The sequence below is a fragment of the Geotrypetes seraphini genome, chromosome 7 (genome assembly GCF_902459505.1).
Source record: "Geotrypetes seraphini chromosome 7, aGeoSer1.1, whole genome shotgun sequence".
Lineage (NCBI taxonomy): Eukaryota > Metazoa > Chordata > Amphibia > Gymnophiona > Dermophiidae > Geotrypetes > Geotrypetes seraphini.
In genome coordinates, this window is record NC_047090.1 from 142738143 (window position 1) to 142759553 (window position 21411).

The 21411-nt window shown below is 42.0% G+C and overlaps 1 protein-coding gene across 4 annotated transcripts in view; it reads right to left on the minus strand.

The window, feature by feature from the left end:
* ARMH4 (armadillo like helical domain containing 4) overlaps positions 1 to 20430 on the minus strand; it is a 185772-nt gene extending 165342 nt beyond the window's left edge. For all 4 annotated transcript variants that reach the window (XM_033951108.1, XM_033951107.1, XM_033951106.1 and 1 more), the window contains exon 1: positions 20272 to 20430. In XM_033951108.1, the coding sequence (XP_033806999.1) occupies positions 20272 to 20278 (7 nt within the window). In that variant the 5' untranslated portion in view covers positions 20279 to 20430. The remainder of the gene's footprint in view (positions 1 to 20271) is intronic.
* Positions 20431 to 21411: the final 981 nt, after the last annotated feature.

Consider the following 21411-nt stretch of genomic DNA (forward strand, 5'->3'; position numbering starts at 1 on the left):
ATGAAAGTATTCAACCCTTTTTTCAAACTCTGCTAAGCTAACTGCTTTTACCACAATCTCTGGCAACAAATTCCAGAGCTTAATTACATGTTGAGTGAAGAAACATTTTCTCTGGTTTGTTTTGAATTTATTATTTAGTAGCTCATTGTATGCCCCCTAGTCCTAGTATTTTTAGAACGAGTAAACAAGCGATTGATATCTACCCATTACACTCCACTCAGTATTTTATTGACCGCTATCATATCTTCCCTGAACCTTCGCTTCTCTTCCCAACCACTTTAGTCTTTCCTCATAGGGAAGTTGTTCCATCCCATCATTTTGTTGCCCTTCTCTCTGCACCTTTTCTAATTCTATTATATCTTATTTTAGATACAGTGATCAGAATTGCACACAGTATTTGAGGTGTGGCTGCACCATGGAGCGATACAAAGGCATTATAACGTTTTCATCTTTGGATAATTTCCTGGAGAAAAAGTCCAGAGTCTGTTATTGAGAAAGACATGGGGGAAGCCGCTGCTTGCCTTGGATCGGTAGCATGGGGTGTTGCTACTCTTTGGGTTTTTGCCAGGTGCTGGTGACCTGGATTGGCCACCATGAGGATGAGCTACTGGGCTAGATGGACCATTGGTCTGACCCAGTAAGGCTATTCTTATGTAATAAATCCATCTACCTCCTGAAAGTCTAATAGCATTTGTTTTATTAATTAATTCATTATCACGGGGTTTATCACTGGTCCCACAACAAGAAGTCACGAGGACAAGATGTCAAAAAGTTCAGCCAAGGGTGTATAGTTCAAGAAGTCATTTTATTGATGAATATGTCTCAATAACCCAAAGACCCGACACTGGCAGTATTTTGGTATACGTGCCTTTTTCAAGAGCCTGTCTTGTATGCAGGCACCGTGAGTACTCACACTGGAGTCGAAGCGTTGAAAAGTATTGGTGAAAGTAGAGCAAGAACTGGTGTCTACAGAAAAACTGAAGAGCACATATGCCGAAACACTGCCAGTGTCGAGTCTTTGGGTTATTGAAACATATTCAGCAATAAAGTGACTTTTTGAACTACACATCCTTGGCTGAACTTTTGGCATCTTGTCCTCACGGCTTTTTGTTGTGTGTCTTCGTTTCGTTGTTGAGGCCAGTCCTTGGCTTATGATTCAGTGTCTTTATCACTGGTCACCAGCGATGCACTATAATTAGTGGTTTTATTCTTAGGTGTTTATAAATTTTATATATAATTTTCCAGCTAATTAGGGGTACAAAAAAAAAAAAAAAATCAGCATTTACTTGTGTTTTCACACTATCAATTCTATATATCAATGCCTGTAGAATCAAATATCAGCACAACAAAGAAAAATGGGGAGACCCAATGATCCACCGTGAAAACAATCCACCGATGAAAACAAAAACAAAAACTGTGGATACAGATGTTCTGGAGATAATTTATTACACACTGACATATAAAACCATGAAAATTCAATTTAAAAAAGTACAATGATAAAAAATACTGTGATAAAAATCCAACCGGACCCTACACTGTCCGTGTTTCGGCAAACACGCCTTCCTCAGGGGTCCAATGGTTTGCAACCTCACATATAAAGAATTGGACTGAAAACAGTCTATTGTCTTTAAACATGTGAGCAAAGAACACTGCAGACAAGCTGGAGTAGCAAAAAAATGCATTTTTATATGTCAGTGTTTAATAAATTATCTCCAGAACATCTGTATCCACAGTTTTTTTGTTTTCATCGGTGAATCAAATATCAGCACAGCAAAAACACAAAAACTGTGTAGAGGATACAAGAGAAGCCAGGGGAGGGATGAAAGAATACCAGGGGACATGGAGTTTTTCTGGTCTTTAAAAGACCCCGGTGCAAACAAATTAAGACCCCCTTTTATCAAGTTGCATTAGGGTTTGTTTTTTTTTAATTGCCAGCCACTGCGGTAAAAGCTCCAATACTCAAAGAATTCCTATGAGCGTTGGAGCTTTCACCACAGCAGCCGGCGATTAAAAAAAAACCCCTAATGCAGCTTGATAAAAGGGGGCCTAAAATAGGTGTAAACTGAATATTTTTGTTATAGCAGGTAAAAGCTTAAAAACAGAAGCCCTAACCATAATGCACTCATATTACAGTTTGAGAGATTTGGGCTTAAGCCTAAACTCAATGTGTGTGTGAGAGTTGTCATGGCGACAGTCAACCTTTAGTGGAAGAGACACACTGCACTGCTCTCGAGAATCCCCACTGACTGGCACAGAATGACACTGCAGTACTGCACAAGAGGATCACCTCTCATTTGCAGTAGCATTCATGGTGCAATGCAGCCACTGAGAATGCATGAAAATTGGAGGGGGGTGGGGTAAACAGAGCCGGCTAGCATGCTACAGGAATTCAGACCCGAGTCTCAGCCTGTCTGTCTCATATTGCTACCTGGATGTCTCACAGCTATCTAAAATTAAGCATAGCCAAGACTAAACTCCTTATCTTTTCTCCTAAACCTGCCTCTCCCCTTCTTTCATTTTCTATTTCAGTAGATAACACTCTCATCCTATCTGTCTCATCAGCTTGCAAACTCGGGACCATAAGAACATAAGAGTAGCCTTACTAGGTCAGACCAATGGTCCATCAAGTCCAGTAGCCCGTTCTCACGGTGGCCAATCCAGGTCACTAGTACCTAGCCAAAACCCAAGGAGTAGCAATATTCCATGCTACCGATCCAGGGCAAGCAATGGCTTCCCCCATATCTTTCTCAATAACAGACTATGAACTTTTCCTCCAGAACTTGTCCAAACCTTTCTTAAAACCAGCTACACTATCCGCTCTTACCACATCCTCTGGCAACGCGTTTAAGAGCTTAACTATTCTCTGAGGGGAAAAAAATTTCCTCCTATTGGGTTTAAAAGTATTTCCCTGTAACTTCATTGAGTGTCCCCTAGTCTTTGTAATTTTTGACAGAGTGAAAAATCGATCCACTCGTACCTACTCTACTCCACTCAGGATTTTGTAGACTTCAATCATATCTCCCCTCAGCCGTCTCTTTTCCAAGTTGAAGAGCCCTAACCGTTTTAGTCTTTCCTCATACAAGAGGAGGTCCATCCCCTTTACCATCTTGGTCGCTCTTCTTTGAACCTTTTCTAGCGCCACTATATCTTTCTTGAGATAAGGAGACCAGAATTGAACACAATACTCCAGGTGAGATCATCCCATGGAGCGTTACAGGGGCATTATAACATTCTTAGTCTTATTAACCTTCCCTTTTTTAATAAATTCCTAGCATCCTGTTTGCTTATTGGCCACCGCCACACTTTGGGCAGAAGGTTTCATCGTATTGTCTACGATGATACCCAGATCCTTTTCTTGGGCGCTAATCCCCAAGGTGGACCCTAGCATCCAGTAACTGTGATTCATCTTCACCTCATCCCTTTCCTTCTCTTCAATTATCCAACAGACCTCCAAAACCTGTTGCTTCTTTCTCTACAATGTCACTAAAATTTAGCCTTTACTTTCTGAGCACACTGTCAAAACTCTCATCCATGGGCTCGTCACCTCTTGCCTAGGGTTACCAGATTTTACTCCCATAAAATCCGGATCCATATACCTGTCCCCAGGCCCACCCAGTTCCACCCAGCCCTGACCCATTCCGCCCCAGCCCCACCCCCCTCAACCTGTTCTCGGCCTCAAGACTGCACAGATGCAACTCGCTCATGACACACACATCCGCGCTTGCACGTGATGTCACCACGTAGCATCCGCGCATGTACAGATGTCCTCCCGACACGGTCCCGAGGTGGAAGCTTTTCCAAACATGGACAAAGTGCCGGGATTTGAAAAGCCACCCAGATGCCCAGACATGTCCTCTAAAAAGAGGATATGCCCAGGTAAATCCGGAAGTTTAGAAACCCTACTCTTGCCTGGACTACTGTAGCTTGCTTCTCACAGATCTTCCGCTAAGCCATTTCTCTCCTCTTCAATCTGCTCAGAATTCTGCTTCATGCCTCATATTCTGTCAGTGTTGTCATGCTCACATTTCTCCTCAAGTCATTTCACTGGCTACCTGTCCATTTCTGCATACAATTCAAACTCCTCTTCTTGACCTACAAGTGTTTTCACTCTGCAGCTCCTCAGTATCTCTCCTCTCTTATTTCTCCTTATACTCAACCTCAAGAAATCCGATCATTGAGTAAGTCTCTCTTGTCAGTACCCTTCTCCTCCATTGCCAACTACCGACTCCGTCCCTTCTGCCTTGCTGCGCCATATGCCTGGAACAACCTGCCAGACTCAGTACGTCGGACTACATCTTTGACAGTATACAAATCCAGGCTGAAAGCTCAATTTTTTTGAAGCTGCATTTACTGTAAGTTCTAATCCAACCAATTTGTAAATCAGTTTGTCATTCCCTCTATAGCCTCCTACCCTATCCGCCTCATCATTCCCCTGTAAGACCCTATCTGAACAGCATGTATAGATTCGCCCTTTTTTTCCTGTGTGTCTGTCATAATTAGAATATAAGTTATTTTAAAGATTGTCTCTGGAATGCTTAATGTACAGTGCTGTGTACATCTGGTAGCGCTATAGAAATAATAAATAGTAGTAGTAGTAAATTGAAACTGAGTTACTGTTTCAAGGTGGTGGCATTAGATGTTGAGGTCAATAGGCCCCCAATGTAATCTTTTGTGTTTAAAAGTGTGTTTTTGGCTAGTCTTTTGGTTGGTGTCTGAGAGGTCCTGGACTCAACCCTCAAAGAGACAGCAGGAAGTAAAATGAATGACAGTAATAGCTAAGAGTGGTGCATAAGAGTATCCTCAACTTTCTTGCACATTTCTGTGGAAGTCGCTTCCACAGGCTGTCCAGTGTGCGGGTCATCTTCAATGGACTCTGTACCCCACTTAAACTGCTTGCTCCAAATTTTTACTTTGTAGGATGATGGCTTTTTCCCTTCTTTTGCAAGAAATTTTATCATTGAATAGTGCTCCAAATCGAGCAGTTTCTTACTTGATTTGCACGAGGACTCTCCTGACATCCTGTCTCTTGGAACGTTAGACTTGCACTGAGCCGCAACTGTGCATAAGTAGCCTTGAGACATGTCACAACATGTACAGACTTGTTTCAACACGCTTGCTACTTTCATTCATACTCAGGTAGATAAATTATTGAACACCCCTCATATATAAATCCCATTTCTCTGTCCCTTATTTATTTTCTGCCATACTTCCCTTCCTTGCTTTCCTCCTCTCCTTTTCTATTCTATCAATCATGACTCAGTCCTTCTTTTAAATCTCTAGTTATTCTCTCCACCAGCATCCTCTCTCTTGTATCTCATTCCATTCCTCCATCACAGTTTCATTATGGAGCATCCCGTCCTCAGTCTATCACCTTCACCACTACCTATGCCTTCCTGCTCTCTCCACTTCTATTGCTTTGGATTGTTCCTTAGTTGAGTAAACTTGAACTGTCTAGTAAAACTACTCTGCTGTCACTGCAGCTTTTCTAGCTTCTGCCCAGACAGGTTGAAAACTCCTCAAGAGATCACCTTACGGGAAGTGAAGTACAGGAATTTCCAACCTGTTTGCAGCACCAGAGCTGCTGCAGGGAAGCAAGCCAGACAGACTCACTCTCTGGTGCCTTCTGCTAGGGTTAGATTTGTGCTGCTGGAGCTGTGCACTGCACGCAGCTAAGAAGGAACTTCTGCAAAGCCAGTGGGAAATTGGGTCTTGGGAGAATAAAGAGGGCTGGAGCAGATAAGCTTGGGCAGGGGTTGGCTTAATCTGGGACTTGATCCAGTGTTTTAAGCTGGAGTGGCAAGCCATTTTGGGGAGGTGGCACTTGCTACCCTGTAGCAGGGCCTGTGCCTAAAGGTATCCAACACAGAGAAACTTGACAGATTCGGGGCAGATTTGGGCATGGATTGAGAGGTGCTGGTAGGCGCCTACTTTAGGTATAATCATTTAGACCAAGAAAACACTGGGCTAAGGATTTTGACCGGGATTTTGGTTGGTCGGTCGGTGGTCACCTTAAAAGAGGCCACCGATCACATGTCAATCATGCAACAGCACCAGTTGAGAATCGCACCCCTGGCATAGGTAGGCGCCAGAAATGTAGGCCAGGGTTTTCCAGGACTACATTTCTGGTGCCAACCTTGGACATAAATTGTGCCTAATGCCATTTCTGGTGTTACCCATACCTACAGTGGCTTTAGACACTGTCTCAGAAGTCACCCCCAAAGCAACAGAAGTTTTAAATCGGATGGAGCAATGGATGACCGAATTCAGACTAAAACTAAACTCAGAGAAAACAAAATTTTTCATAGCAGCGTCATACCCACTCGACACTAAAGCACCAATGTGCATCAACAACCTTAGTTATCCAATTCAACCCACTATGAAGATATTGGGTGTAACACTGGACCAAAACCTGACCATGAAAGACTCCTTGATCAGAAAAATCTTTCACACCCTCTGGAAACTTCGGTCCATCAGAGCTTACTTCGATGCCTCATCATTTCGAATTCTAGTACAATCCCTTATTCTGAGTCAACTCGGTTATTGTAACATCGCCTACTTGGCACTTCCCCAGAAGTACATGCGGCGATTGCAACTAGTTCAAAATACAGCGGTTAGACTACTTTGTGGACTGAAGAAGATTGATCATGTGACACCTTCCTATCGATTTTTACACTGGCTACCGATGGAGGCACGTGTGAAATTCAAGTTTGGTTGTTTTTGCTTCAAGGTACTCTATGGCTTAGCCCCTAAATACATAACAGACCTTTTCTCTTTCTCAACCAACAGACACAAACGAAGCTCACACCTGAACTTCATTTCTCCACTGGTTAAAAGTTGTAAATTTTAAAGTCATCATCAACATCTTCTCACACATCAAGCAGCATTATGGGGTAAAGACCTTGAACAATTGCTTGTACCTACTACCTATGGAGAATTCAGGAAACGCCTGAAAAACACATCTATTCCTGAAATACTTAGGAAACCAACCTAGTCAATCTTAGTCCTTAACAACCGAGCGCAAGAACCACCTGTCGCTAAATCTGTACTTTGTTTATTCATTCAATCTGTAACTTTGCTTATTCACTCAACCTGTAACATTTCTAATCATTGTAAACTGCATAGAACTTCACGGTCCTGCGGTATATAAACTGTTATTATTATTAAAGTGCCTACAGAAGTATGATTCTGGCACCGATTTTTAGGTGCTAGTAAGTGTCTTGAAAATCAGTTTAAAATGTCATTCAAACAGCATTTTTCACAGAGTTTGGGTGTCTACCGGCGCTTAAAAAAAACCAGCGCTGTTTAGAGAATCTGGGTCTTTATGCCTACTGGCACCTAAAAATGCTTAAGCACCGCTAGGCATGATTCTATAAAACGGCACTAGCAGTTGATTGACAACTGCGCCTTAGACACTGTTTATAGAATCAGGCCCTTAGTGCTTCCCAAATAGGATGTTGCAAGTGCTCTCATGGTAATTTTTTTCAGTGAAAACCAAAAACATAAATCAGTGGAGAAGATGTCACTCAAAAAACATTTATCCAACTTTTTTTTATTTTTTTTTTTAAGAATTCTTATTTGGCAGTTAAGAATTTTTATGTTCAAACATTTTATTGAAGGAACAAAAAGGAAATACAATCATATACGGTAATATAGAAAGATATTCCTTACAAATAATTTCACATATTTAAATATTCATAAAATTATTATCATTGCTCCAAACATTTAAATTATAAACCTAATCCCCCATTATCACCCACCCTCTCCCACCCACTCCTTCCCCCCTCCCTCCAACCCATTCACCCTTCCACACTAATGCTATCATTAGCACTTGGCCAGAAGAAGATAAAATTGAAAAAGGATGAATTTACAGGTGCACTAGAAATAGGCTTAGCACCTAGAAAGGCCCGCATTAGGATGCACCAAGACTAGGGTTACCAGAAGTCCAGATTTACCCGGACAAGTCTGAGCATCTAGACCAGTGGTTCCCAACCCTGTCCTGGAGGACCACCAGGTCAATCGGGTTTTCAGGCTAGCCCTAATGAATATGTATGAGAGAGTTTTGCATATAATGGAAGTGACAAGCATGCAAATCTGCTCAATGCATATTCATTAGGGCTTTCCTGAAAACCCGATTGGCCTGGTGGTCCTCCAGGACAGGGTTGGGAATCACTGGTCTAGATGGCTTTTCAAAACCTGCCACTTTGTTCGGGTTTTGAAAAGCAGATCATGCATGGATGCCCTCCCGACTGCGACGAGAAAGCTGCGGGAGGCGGGGCTAGTGGTAAGACTGGGGCATGGATAGGCATAACGGGGTGGGGATAGGTGGATCTGGGCGGGCCTGGGGACAGGTCTATGGGTCAGGATTTTACATACGTAAAATCTGGTAACTCTAACTAAGACCATTTACTAGCACAGCTTAGAAAAAGGGTCCCTAGGCTTGTACCTGGGGCAAAGGAGGGTTTAGTGACTTGCCCACAATCACAAAGAGTAGCAATAGGATTTTCACCAGGTCCCCTGGGTCTTAGCCTACTTTCTAACCATTAGAGGACTCCTCCATATTATGCTGAAAACCTTAGGCCAGACTACCTCTGAAGCTATATGATCAAGATCTAGCCCAGGGGTAGGGATCTCCTGTCCTCGAGAGCCGTATTCCAGTCAGGTTTTCAGGATTTCCCCAATGAATATGCATTGAAAGCAGTGCATGCAAATAGATCTCATGCATATTCATTGGGGAAATCCTGAAAACCTGACTGGAATACGCCTCTCAAGGACCGGAGTTCCCTACTCCTGATCTAGCCTATAGGATTTCAATTTACAAGAAAGCACAGCCATGTTGACATGAGGACAGATTGAGATATCTGGGTTTTACTTCCCTTTGAAAGCAATGGAAGTAAGGAAGATGGATAGAGGCAATGGAAGTAAAACCCGGATGTCTCAATCCATCCTCCTTTTTCTGAAGCCATATGGTAACCCTACTCCTAGAGCTTTGGTGTAACACAGTCAAATAACAGAAATGTAGGCTAAAAAAAATTGTGGAAATTGCAGCAGCACCTGAAAAAATGCTTCCAATTTCAATACCCAAGTATCCAAGATACAGCATTAAGTTCTTTAAATCAGTTATTTGCTTTCGGTCTCCAGTGATATTTACTTTGCAATCCCTTTGCTTTAAAGGAAACCTAAGAACATAAGAGTTGCCATACTGGGACAGACTGAAGGTCCATCAAGTCCAGTTTCCTGTTTCCAACAGTTGCCAACCCAGGTCACAAGTACCTGGCAAGATTCCAAAGAATAAAACAGATTTTATGCTGCTTATCCTAGAAATAAGAAGTGGATTTCTCCAAACCATCTTAATAATGTCATATGGACTTCTGTTTTAGGAAATTATCCAAAACTTTTTTAAACACTGCTAAGCTAACTGTTTTCACCACATTCTCTGGCAATGAATTCTAGAGTTTAATTGCACATAGCTTTTAAGGAGAACTATAGGAGTCCTACTGGCATCTCTTTCTTGACAAGCAAACCTATACAATACACCAGTGGTTCCCAAACCTGTCCTGGGGGACCCCCAGCCGGTCAGGTTTTCAGGATATCCCTAATGAATATGCATGAGAGAGATTTGCATACCAGTCACTTCCATTATATGCAAATCTCTCTCATGCATATTCATTAGGGATATATTGAAAACCTGACTGGCTGGGGGTCCCCCAGGACAGGTTCGGGAACCACTGCAATACACCATCCCTGTACACTCCTATGGGGCCCTTTTAATAAACTGTACTGGTAAATGAACTTAGCATGTCCTTACACATGCCTTTCCTGCATATTAAACCCATTTCTAGCACAGCTATCAGAAAGGGAAAGGGGATTGGGACCTGTACACCGCTTTTTTGTAGTTATACAACCACAGTCAAAGTGGTTTACATAAAGGTACTTCAAGCATTTTCCCTATCTGTCCCGGTGAGCTCACAATCTATCTAATGTACCTGGGGCAGTGGAGGATTAAGTGGCATGCCCAGAGTCATGAGGAGCAGCATGGGATTTGAACCCACAACCTCAAGGTGCTAAGGCTGTAGCTCTAACCACTATGCCATACACTGTTTTAATTTTGGCCATGTGCCAATGTTGCATTGGCACATGACCATTTAAAAAATGTATTGTGGTATCGAGCAGGGGAGGGGCGGTCCAAGATGGCGGCAGTGTAGTGAAGCGCTCCTGACTTGGACTCTGAGCATTTTTTTGTTTCCTTACCTAAAATGCCACATTCTAAGAGAAAGGGAAGTGTTCGGCCTGAGCCCTTGGCAACCAGTACCCCCTTACCTTCTCGGCGTTCCAAGGTGGATTTTGGTTTCACTTCAACCCCGCAAGCGATCGGAGGCCAGTCTGCAGTGCCCTTAGTGGGAGGAGACGCCGAGGACCTAGACTTGGGTTTTAACATCTCCCTATCCCCTCCGGGTTCTATGCATCCGCCTTGCCCTACGCCCATCGTGGCTCTGATGGGCGAACACAGTGAGGGATTCTCAGCTGGGGAAACCCCAATCCAAGGGGCAGTAGCCGCGAGAAGTGAGAAGGATCAGAGACAGCTGGGAGTAGTTGGAGAAACTACTACCCAACTTGGAACACCAAAGGCGATAACACTGGAGAGCATTAAGGAAGCTTTCCAGACTTTGAATGCTTCAGTTTCCAGATCTTCAAACGAAGTTTCTACATTAGTAAGTACTGTTACTGCTCTGGGGAAGAAATTAAATGGGACTAGGGATGAATTTTTTATACAGATGAAGTATGTTACAGATAAAGCTGAAAAATTACAAGAATTAACAACTGAAATTGTAAAAGAAAAAGTAATTCTTAAATCATAAGATTGAACAACTCGAAAATTATAATCGTAGACTGAATTTGAGACTATTAAGTTTTCCTAAGTCTCTGAGTCCAGCCCCTATTGAGTTGCTTAGGAAATACTTGATTGGCATTTTGGGCTTTTCTTCTAAAAATATACCTCCTATGAATCGTATCTACTATTTACGATGAAAAAAGAAACGGGAGCCGCCCCAGAGACCTTGCAAATGAATTTAAATCAATCACCATTAAACATCACGGATATATTGGAATCAACTATTACAGAAAATTCTGGAAGAGCAACCTTATTGGTGCCCTTTATATTCGAACAGGATGTTAACAATATTTTTAGGCTGTTTTTTCGTAATTCTCAAAAGCTGTATTATGGGAAAAAAAATTGGATATTTCCAGATGTGACTAAACAAATTCAAGACCTTAGGAAATTATTTCTTGCACTGAAATCAGATGTAATTTCTTTGGGAGGTTCGTTCTTATTATCCTATCCTTGTGTTTGGTAAAATACTTAGCTGTAAAATATGTTTTCTTTACCCCAGAACAGCTCAAAACATTTGTAGATATGAAGAGACTGGTAACTTGAAGTGTTTATTGTCACAGAACAGATATCATAAGAAAGCGGGATATCCTGTTAAGCCTTTCTGATTAATTATATTTTGAATTGATAATCTCCTTGATATTTTCCTGGAATCCCCTCCTTTGCTCATTTGTTGTGGTCTAAGGAAGATGTAATTTCTTTTTCATGTGACAATTTTTCCTTATAATATTTGTTTTCAGTATTTCTATAACAAGAGTTGTTCTTGTAAAAATTTCAAAATCGTAAAAATAAAATTAAAAATGTATTGCAGGAGCACTTAAGGGCTGATTCTATATAGGTCACCTAAAGTTAGGCACTTCTTATGCACCTAACTTAATTGGCCAAATACCCTTAACATCCTCAATAATTGGTAAAATTTTTTTTTTTTTAACTGGGCAACAGGTGATTATCGCAATGTTCTTAATGGTGCCTAACACCTAAGTGGGCATTTCTATGGGCGAAGCCTGAGTTAGGTGACGCTAAGTGCGATTCTCCAAAAACGTAGGCTTCTGAAATGTAGGCCTTTAACACCCTCACCCACATTTCAGGCGCCTATGTTTTTACATAGGCGCCACTAGCTGCGATTCTGTAAACGACGCCCAAGCATGATTGACACGTGGCTGGTGCCTTTTATTTAGGCTCCATTTATAGAATTATCCCCTTACTGCCTCCTATTTAGGAGGCGCTAAGGGCTCCCATGTTATGGACATACTAACTAGTTTGCGCAGTGGTAATGACAGCATACTAGCCAATTAGTGCATATGCATTCATTCTCTGTCCCTAACAAACCCCTCCCCAAAACTAAGAAAAAAAAAATACCATGCACTTAGGGCCTTATTCTGGAAACGGCGCCTGCCGCAGTAACATCTTCAAAATGGGCACCTACCGCCTGTCAATTACCAGTAGGCATCGTGTCCAGAATCACGACTATTTTTACAGGCCTATATTTAAGACATCTGCCTCATCCCTATAGAAGCACCTAAGCACACCTACAGATGCCTAAGGCCACTTCTGGCATAAGCCATGCCTATGCCAGCCTTAGGCATCCATAGATGTGCCTAGATGCCTCCATAGGTGCGAGTCAGACACCTACTTTTTTTTTAACCTGCGTCCCAATTGGTCCGTTAGATGGCGGTAGGACGCCTACCACCACCTACAATTGGAACACCATTGCCAGAATTAGGCACTTGGTGTGCACAGATAGCCCAACGAAGAACCAGTGATATGGGATGGGGGTGCAAAGAGCCATCTTGGCAGGGGCGCTGGCATCTCCCTCCCTCCCCCACCCCTGATGATGGGGAATCTTTTAAATGTACTCCTCCCTCCCAGTACTTCTTAATCTTCTTTTCTTCACTGGCAGTGAGCAGAAATTCCACCCTTACAATTGCTCAAGCTGGCCCCCAAATCCTCCCTTGATGTAACTTCCTGGTAACCCTAGCTATTCTGGAACCCAAACAGTTTGTGGCCTTCAAGGATTGGAAGTGAATACTACTGCCCTATAATATCTATATACATCCTTAATTTGTCATTCATCATTGACCTTCTGACCATCATTGACCTTCTATGATCTGAGCAGGAGAGAGCAGGAGAAAAGCAGCTACATAGAGAGGCAGAGGGAGAGAGAAGCCAAAGGGGAAAAAGCAGATAAAACAGCAGGAGAGAGAAGCAGAGGCAGGAGACCAAGAGGGGAATCGGTGAGATTTAGCTCCACCCCGCCGACATCCGCCACCAAAGCTCCGCCTTAAAAAGGGGAGGGGCCAACAGAGCAGAGTTGATCTGAGCAGGATAGCAGGAGAAGCCGCGTGGTGGGCGCTCGCCTTAGCGAGAGCGCCTTTGCGAAGGAGCCTTGAGAAGGAGCCAGTAGCCCCGGCCACCCTGCAGATACATCTAAAACAGAGGCAGAGGGGAGAAAGCCGGGTCTGAAAGGAGAGACATGGTGGTGATGGGGGATTTCAACTACCCTGGGATAGACTGGAGCATTGGACACTCAAATTGCACGAGAGAAACAAAGTTCCTGGAGGCAGTGAGGGACTGTTTCATGGAGCAGCTGGTCACGGAACCAACAAGAGGAAATGCCACCCTTGACCTAATCCTCAACGGGCTAGGGGGACCCGCAAAGGAGGTGGTAGTACTAGAGCCACTAGGAAACAGCGATCACAACATGATCCAGTGCAAGCTAGAAATGGGAACATCAAAAGTGAAAAGAACTACAACAATAGCACTCAATTTTAAAAAAGGAAATTACGAGGCCATGAGGAAAATGGTAGGAAAGAAACTCAGCAACAGCTCAGGGAAGATGGAGACCGTAGAGGAAGCCTGGGCCCTATTCAAGGGCACGGTGCATGAAGCACAAAACCTGTATGTCCCCAGGTTTAGGAAAGGGTGCAAAAAAAAAATAAATCGAACCAAAAACCCGGCATGGATAACAAATGCAGTGAGAAAGGCGATAAGTGACAAGAAAACATCATTTAGAAAATGAAAAAAAGGACCAAACTAAGGACAACCAGAAGGAGCACAAAAGGCACCAAAAGGACTGTCACCGAGTGTTAGGAAAGCAAAAAGAGAATATGAGGAGAGACTGGCGGGGGAAGCAAAAAAGTTCAAACCATTCTTCAGGTATGTGAAGGGGAAACAACCAGCCAGGGAGGAAGTGGGACCTTTGGACAATGGAGACAGGAAGGGAGTGGTTAAGGAGGAAAAAGAGATAGCTGACAGGTTAAACAAGTTCTTCTCATCAGTCTTCACGAGAGAGGACACATCCAATATCCCAGAACCCGAGGAGAACATAAACGGAGACCATGATGAAAAGCTGGTTCAACTAGAAGTAAGCAAAGAGGATGTTCTCAGACAGATAGACAGACTGAAGAGCGACAAATCACCAGGTCCGGACGGCATCCACCCAAGGGTATTAAAGGAACTGAGAAACGAAATAGCGGAAACACTACGCCAAATTTGTAACCTATCTTTGAAAACTGGGGAGATCCCAGAGGACAGGAAAATAGCCAATGTCACGCCCATCTTTAAGAAGGGATCAAGGGGTGACCTGGGAAACTACAGGCCGGTGAGCTTGACCTCGGTTCCGGGAAAGATGATGGAAGCACTGGTCAAGGACACAGTCTACGAACACATAGAAAACAATGGACATCTGAAGGCGAACCAGCACGGCTTCTGCAAGGGAAGGTCATGTCTCATAAACTTACTGTATTTCTTTGAGGGAATAAACAGCCAGGTGGATAAAGGGGACTCCATAGACATCATTTACCTTGACTTCCAAAAGGCCTTCGACAAGGTACCTCAAGAAAGACTGCTTAGGAAGCTGTGGAGCCACGGGGTGCAGGGGGATGTCCACCGATGGATCAAACACTGGCTGGCAGGCAGGAAACAGAGGGTTGGAGTAAAGGGCCATTACTCAGACTGGCAATGGGTCACGAGCGGAGTTCCACAGGGGTCGGTGCTGGGACCGCTCCTGTTCAATATATTTATCAATGACCTGGAGACGGGAACGAAATGTGAGGTTATTAAATTTGCTGATGACACCAAACTCTGCAGCAGGGTTAGAAACATGGAAGACTGCGAAGACCTGCAAAGAGGCCTAACGAGACTGGAAGAGTGGGCAAAAAAGTGGCAGATGAGTTTTAACATAGAGAAATGCAAGGTCATGCATGTAGGGAAAAAGAACCCGATGTTCAGCTACAAATTGGGAGGATCACTGCTAGGGGTGAGCAACCTTAAAAGAGTCCTGGAGGTGATGGTGGACACAACATTGAAAGCATCAGCACAATGTGCAACAGCCTCAAAGAAAGCGAACAGAATGTTGGGTATCATTAAAAAGGGTATCATGACTAGGACGAAGGAAATCATCATGCCGCTATATCTTACAATGGTGCGCCCACATCTGGAGTACTGTGTCCAGTACTGGTCGCCATATCTCAAGAAGGACATGGCAGTACTTGAGGGGGTCCAGAGGAGAGCAACTAAACTGGTAAATGGTATGGAAAACTTTTCATACGCTGACAGGTTGAAAATGCTGGGGCTGTTCTCCCTGGAAAAGCGGAGACTTAGAGGAGACATGATAGAAACCTTCAAAATCCTGAGGGGCATAGAGAAGGTGGACAGGGACAGATTCTTCAGACTGTGGGGAACCACAAGTAGAAGGGGTCACTCGGAGAAATTGAGAGGGGACAGGGTTTAGAACAAATGTGAGGAAGTTCTTTTTTACCCAGAGGGTGATGGACACATGGAACGCGCTTCCGGAGGTTGTGATAGGCCAGAGCACACTACAGGGTTTCAAGGAAAGTTTAGATAGGTTTCTAAAGGATGAGGGGATTGAGGGTTACAGATAGATGTAGAGGTAGGTTACAGAAATGGTCAGGAACCACTTCACAGGTCACAGACCTGATAGGCCACCGCAGGAGCGGACCGCTGGGCATGATGGACCTCTGGTCTGACCCAGTGGTGGCAACTTCTTATGTTCTTATGAATTTAAGAGATTTTCCATAGGCACAGCACAGGAGAAAACCCGAGGAGTGTGCCAGTGATTTCAAAGAAGGCTGCTGTGTCATATTAAAACCTGATTTGTAATGATCTTTTATCATTGATGAGACACAATTCTGCAGAATTAAATGTCTATTAAAATAATAGTAAAAATAATAATAATAATAAGGCCTTCTTTTTTTTGTCATACTATTTGAAGTATATTTTACCTGAAAATCACTCAGTTCATAAGTGTCTTAGGGGCCCTTTTACTAAAGGGTATTAGAATCTGTGTTATGCCAAGATTCAATATTTAGGGCAGTATTTAGGGCTTTTTAATTTTATTTATCCCATCTCGTTTTTCTATTAGCGCATGGGACTTTGAAAATATAGCAGATGCTCCTGTGTTAACTCAGCCTTAGCCAGTTAGTGGGTGCTAATGCACTAGCTGGTTAATGCTTCCATGCCTATTCTCCACCCATGCATGCTTAGCAAACAGGCAAAATACCACAAAACACCTTAATATGTTGTGTAGTAGCCTGTTTTTCACATGTTAAACACGTATTAGGGCTTAACACTCTTTAGTTAAAGTTACCCCTAAGTTGCTGGAGCAGAGGAATAGCCTAGTGCCCTAGTGGTTGATGCAGTGGCCTAAGAACCTGCAGAATTGAGCTTAATCCCCACTGCAGGACCTTGTGACTCTGGGCAAGTCGCTTAACCCTCCATTGCCCCAGGTATAAAACAAGTACCTAAATATAATATGTAAACTGCTTTGATTGCAACCACAGAAAGGTCCCATTACCTGTGTCACAAATTTTGGGGTATACTAGTCTGGTAAAGTCCTCTTTATCATATGCCATGTACCAAAACAACAGCTACTAAACATATTCAGTTGTTAATGCCATCATAAATGACTAAATGTAAGTCACAAACCTCGGGATTCTGTGTGTGGGGCAGGTGTTAGAGCTACAGCCTCAGCACCCTGAGGCTGTGGGTTCAAATCCTTCGCTGCTCCTTGTGACCCTGGGCAAGTCACTTAATCCCCCCATTGCCCCAGGTATACTAGATAGAGTTTGAGCCCACCAGGACAGATAGGGAAATATGATAAAGTACCTGAATGTAAACCACTTAGGATATAAGTGGTATATAAATAATAAAATAAAAATAAAGTTGTGAATCCAGCTTGGGGTGCAGTTCCAAGATGTACAGTCAAATAACTTTGATAATGAGCTGTGAAGCTCACAGTGTGACCCATCAATAGTTTGGTGAAAACAACCAATTATTAATGCCTCATGGCATTCATTAAAATGTGCATGCCTATCTGGATACATGTTTTTCTATAAGGCACGATGCCTAACTCCCATGGTGTGTATCCGAAAAGGGGGTGTGGCCATGGGCGTGTCAGGGGCATTCCAAAAAGTTGGTGCAGAATTACAGAATACTGCCTAATTTGGGCTCCGGCATTTATACCAGGTTTCAGCAGGTGTTAAGTCTGGCGCCCAAAGGTTTGATGCTGAATACACACTAAACGCTATTCTATATACGGTGTGTGCCCTTTATAGAACAGTGCTTTGAACGGAATTTTTCAGTGCCTAAATTTCAGTGCTGTTTATTGAATTCCCTCCAAAATACCTGGCAGAAGCTAATAAAGAATATTTAAAATATACCTGGTGAGATAGATCTAAAGTTTTTGAGGAACCTCTGAAACTTGGGAGTGTCAGCTAAACATATCTATGTTCCCACGTTTAGGGTTACCATTTGGCTCCAGAAAAAGGAGAACGGCTTGAGACATCTGGGTTTTATTTCCATTGCTGGAAGTGAAGCCCAAATGGCTCAGTCTGTCCTCCTTACTTCCATTGTTTTCAATGGAAGTAAAACCCGGATGTTTTAATCCGACCTCCTTTTTCTGGAGCTATATGGTAAACCTACCATGTTCAAGTCATAGGTTCCAAAAAGTCACACCATTCTTTAAGATCTTTTGCAAATATTATTTTTTTTTTAACCACAATAACATTACAATCTCTCTTTCATACCAACAACTTTTCATGTAAACATTTAAAACAGTGTTATTGTGTCAAAAATTTGAAAAATATCCCCATCCTTCCCTAAATACCAAGTTGAGTCCTTTTACTAAGCTGCAGTAAGCACTAGCACATACTTACCACAGTAAAAAAAGAAAAAAAAGGCATCCTGTAGCAATTTTTAGATGTAAATGCGTTATCCATGTGCTAAAATATAAAATTTTTTAGCACTGAGGGCAGGTCTAGGGGCAGAGCGTGGGCATATTCTATGCATTGCAGGTGCTAACCAATTAGCGCAGGTTTAGCATATGAGTTCCTACCACCTACAGAATAGGTAGTAGTAGGGACTCATGTGCTAATGGGAAGATTAGGACCCCTTTTATAAAACCACAGTGGCAATTCTTGTATGGCAAATGTGACGTAGCCTATTCAATTCCTATGAGCCATGTTGCCAGGACTTGCTACCACGGTTTTGTAAATAGGGCCCTGAATGCATGGCCATTATTACAGAAAATAGAAAAATCAGCCATTTTACCCCAGCGGTAAAAATGGCCTTATGTGTGTAAATGACTCATAAAAGGGCAAACTAAGGTCACTTTTTACCGCTATTTCATAAAAGGGCCCTTAATTCTACTAATTAATTGTTGAAGTGACAGCTAATCTGGTTTCTTCTCCACAGTCTCAACTCACTTTCTAATATAACAAAAGAAAAAGAAATAAAGGCGATACATTTTTTATTGAGTTAGTCCAATAAAAAAGGTATCACCTTATTTCCTTTGTTTTGTTTTATTTCTTTATACTACCTTAGAAAGTGGACTAATAAGCCACCACACCATTTCACTTAATATATTCACAGAAACCCCACCCCCCATTTTCCTCTGTACTCCCTCCCCCTTAAGATAATTTTAAAAAATTGTATATAATTAAGGGATTTTTTTTGTTTTATTTTAATCAACTATATTTCCAGACAAGCAGAAAGATCCTGTGGCTGCTAAAAAAAACCCCTTAACTTCAACTTGGAAACTCCAGTCCCAATTTTATGCGATTCCACTAAATCTTTTTTCCCGCTTGCCAGTAAAGTTTGAGATTTTGGTTTATTAATCCTAACTGAGTAGCTGAGAACTATGGAAGTCAGTTTTCTGCAGTTGTCCAAGTCTTGCCGCTCAGACAACTACAAACAATCGCACCAGCCTGGGAAGCCTAAGAAAACATATAAAAGTCAGGATTCAGATCCACTGATGCTCCTTGTAATTTTGGGCAAGTCACCTCACCCTTCACTGCCTCAGATACAAATTAGATTATAATCACTTGCCTTGATCTACCAATGAAAAGCAAAGACTAAATCCAAATAAAATCTTTAAGTAACTGTGGTCCATCTGTAAGGTGCCACTTGAATCTGTCAAGTAAATCCATATAGACAACCTTGATCATTATCTCTAATAAAAGCCACAAACAGCACCATTCCTTGAAGTAGGAAACCAATATCCTGCCTAATTCTATTTCGGTTTCATTATTATTATAGATTATGACAGTGGTTGGGTGTTAAAGTGTAGGGCAATATTTTAGTAATATTTAAAACTGGCTTATATTTTAAAAGTGTTTATTAATGATAAGGATGACAGTGCATATATAAATGTCAATAAAATAGTACGGTTGCCATATTAGTCCACTCAAAAGTATAAAAATAAAACAACAAAAAAAGAATATGAGGCTATATTTGTTACTAGACTTACAATATTATCATTAGAATACTTTTATAAAGCACTTATATAGGCAAGGATCCTCTTTTTTGCTGGTTCTATCTTGGTCTGAGGAAGGAGATTTCACCTCCTAAAAGCTAGTCAAAAATGCATGAAGTTAGTCCAATCAAATGGTGTCATCTTAGATTTTTTTTCTGATTTTACTTTGGTTGGTTAGCTTTTATTTTTCTATAAAACCGTACCAATACAGCTTATGATGCATTAGATGAGGCGAGGTAATTTCCACACAGTCTTTAACATCAAACTCAGGCATATATATATATATTTATTTTTTTTTTTTTTTTTTTTTTTTTTTTTCCAGGAGGCCTGCTTTCTTATTGTCTAGCTACCCTGGTAGGAGCATTTCATACAGCAGAGTCCAAATGAACACTCTCAAAACGTTCTAGCGATTTGGGTTTTCTTCCTGTTCAAGCCCAAACAATCTTATAACCAGCCCAGGACTTGCTCAGTCACAAAGGCACAGTGAAATGGACAAATCATCTTTTCTCATCAACCCCCACACAGCTAAAGCTACAGCTACCTAATTAGCAAGGAACACACACAAAAGGCACTCAGTATTACATATACAGGCGATAGTATGATAAAGGCTTACCAGACATCTGACCGTGAATACCGGTAGCTTGCCATTACTGTTTCACAATCCTAATTTTTCACCATCCTCAACAGCATCAGATTGCTATTGATCTTCACTTAATTGCTTATTCATTAAGGACCCCAGCAGCCTCCCTATTGGGCAACGCAAGATCTTCTAATGTACCTGCACTCCCTCTGCCTGCTGCTCCTTGTCTGAGAAGGGCAGCTGCCGCCGTGTGGCTTGTTAAGATTTTTTTTTTTTTTCTTGTTTAAAACAATGCTTTATTGAATCCTTCCATAATATACCACAAGAGGCACAAGATACAGTGGCAAAATTGAGAAATAATGCACCGTGGACAGAAATACACAACATAGCTTGCACGTGTAGAACCTGATTTGTTTTCTTTCCTTCAGTGTGACAACCTAATCCCTTTGCTGCTATATATTTGGGCTTCCTTGCAGCTGAGATGCAACATTTTCTGGTTGCATTAAATAAAGTCAAAAACCATTATTTTGACTTAGTGTTTTTACATCGACTGGATTTTGGCAAGCAGTCAGCTCTTGAGAGAAAAATGATCCAGAGCCTAGTATCTCATGCAAGGTATCATCAGGGCAGGTGTTTATCAAGCCAAGGGCAGAAATTTGGGAGGGGGCTTCAAAAATCCACTAGCAGGTTCTGCCTAAGGCAACTGCCTAGTTACATCCTGGATCCTGTTTCTGATAGCTGGATTCTGCAATTTAACTTCCTTCCATGCAATCTTTGGAAACAGACATGGGGAACCTGGTCCTAGGAAAGATGAATTTTGCAAATTATCATAGCGTATAATACAAAAATAATCTTTGTAATGTTGCAATATTCCAATCAAACATATGGAGGGCCATTTTCAATAGGTCTTCTAAGTTCAATTTTGGACATTTCCTTCAAGATGTCCAAATATTGGGCAGAGGAAATGGTCATTGTCGAACCTGCAAAGCAACTAACTTTTTTTTTTTTAATGAGCTAGATGTCTATTTTTTTGCCTTTATCAAAAAAGATGTCCAAATTAAACATGTCAAAACAAGCCATTTGCATGTAGAAGGGGTCAGCATTTTTAATGGACTGGCCACACAGACATGCCAGCAGAGCAGTGGGACACCCTAGGAGGCACTGCTGTGAACT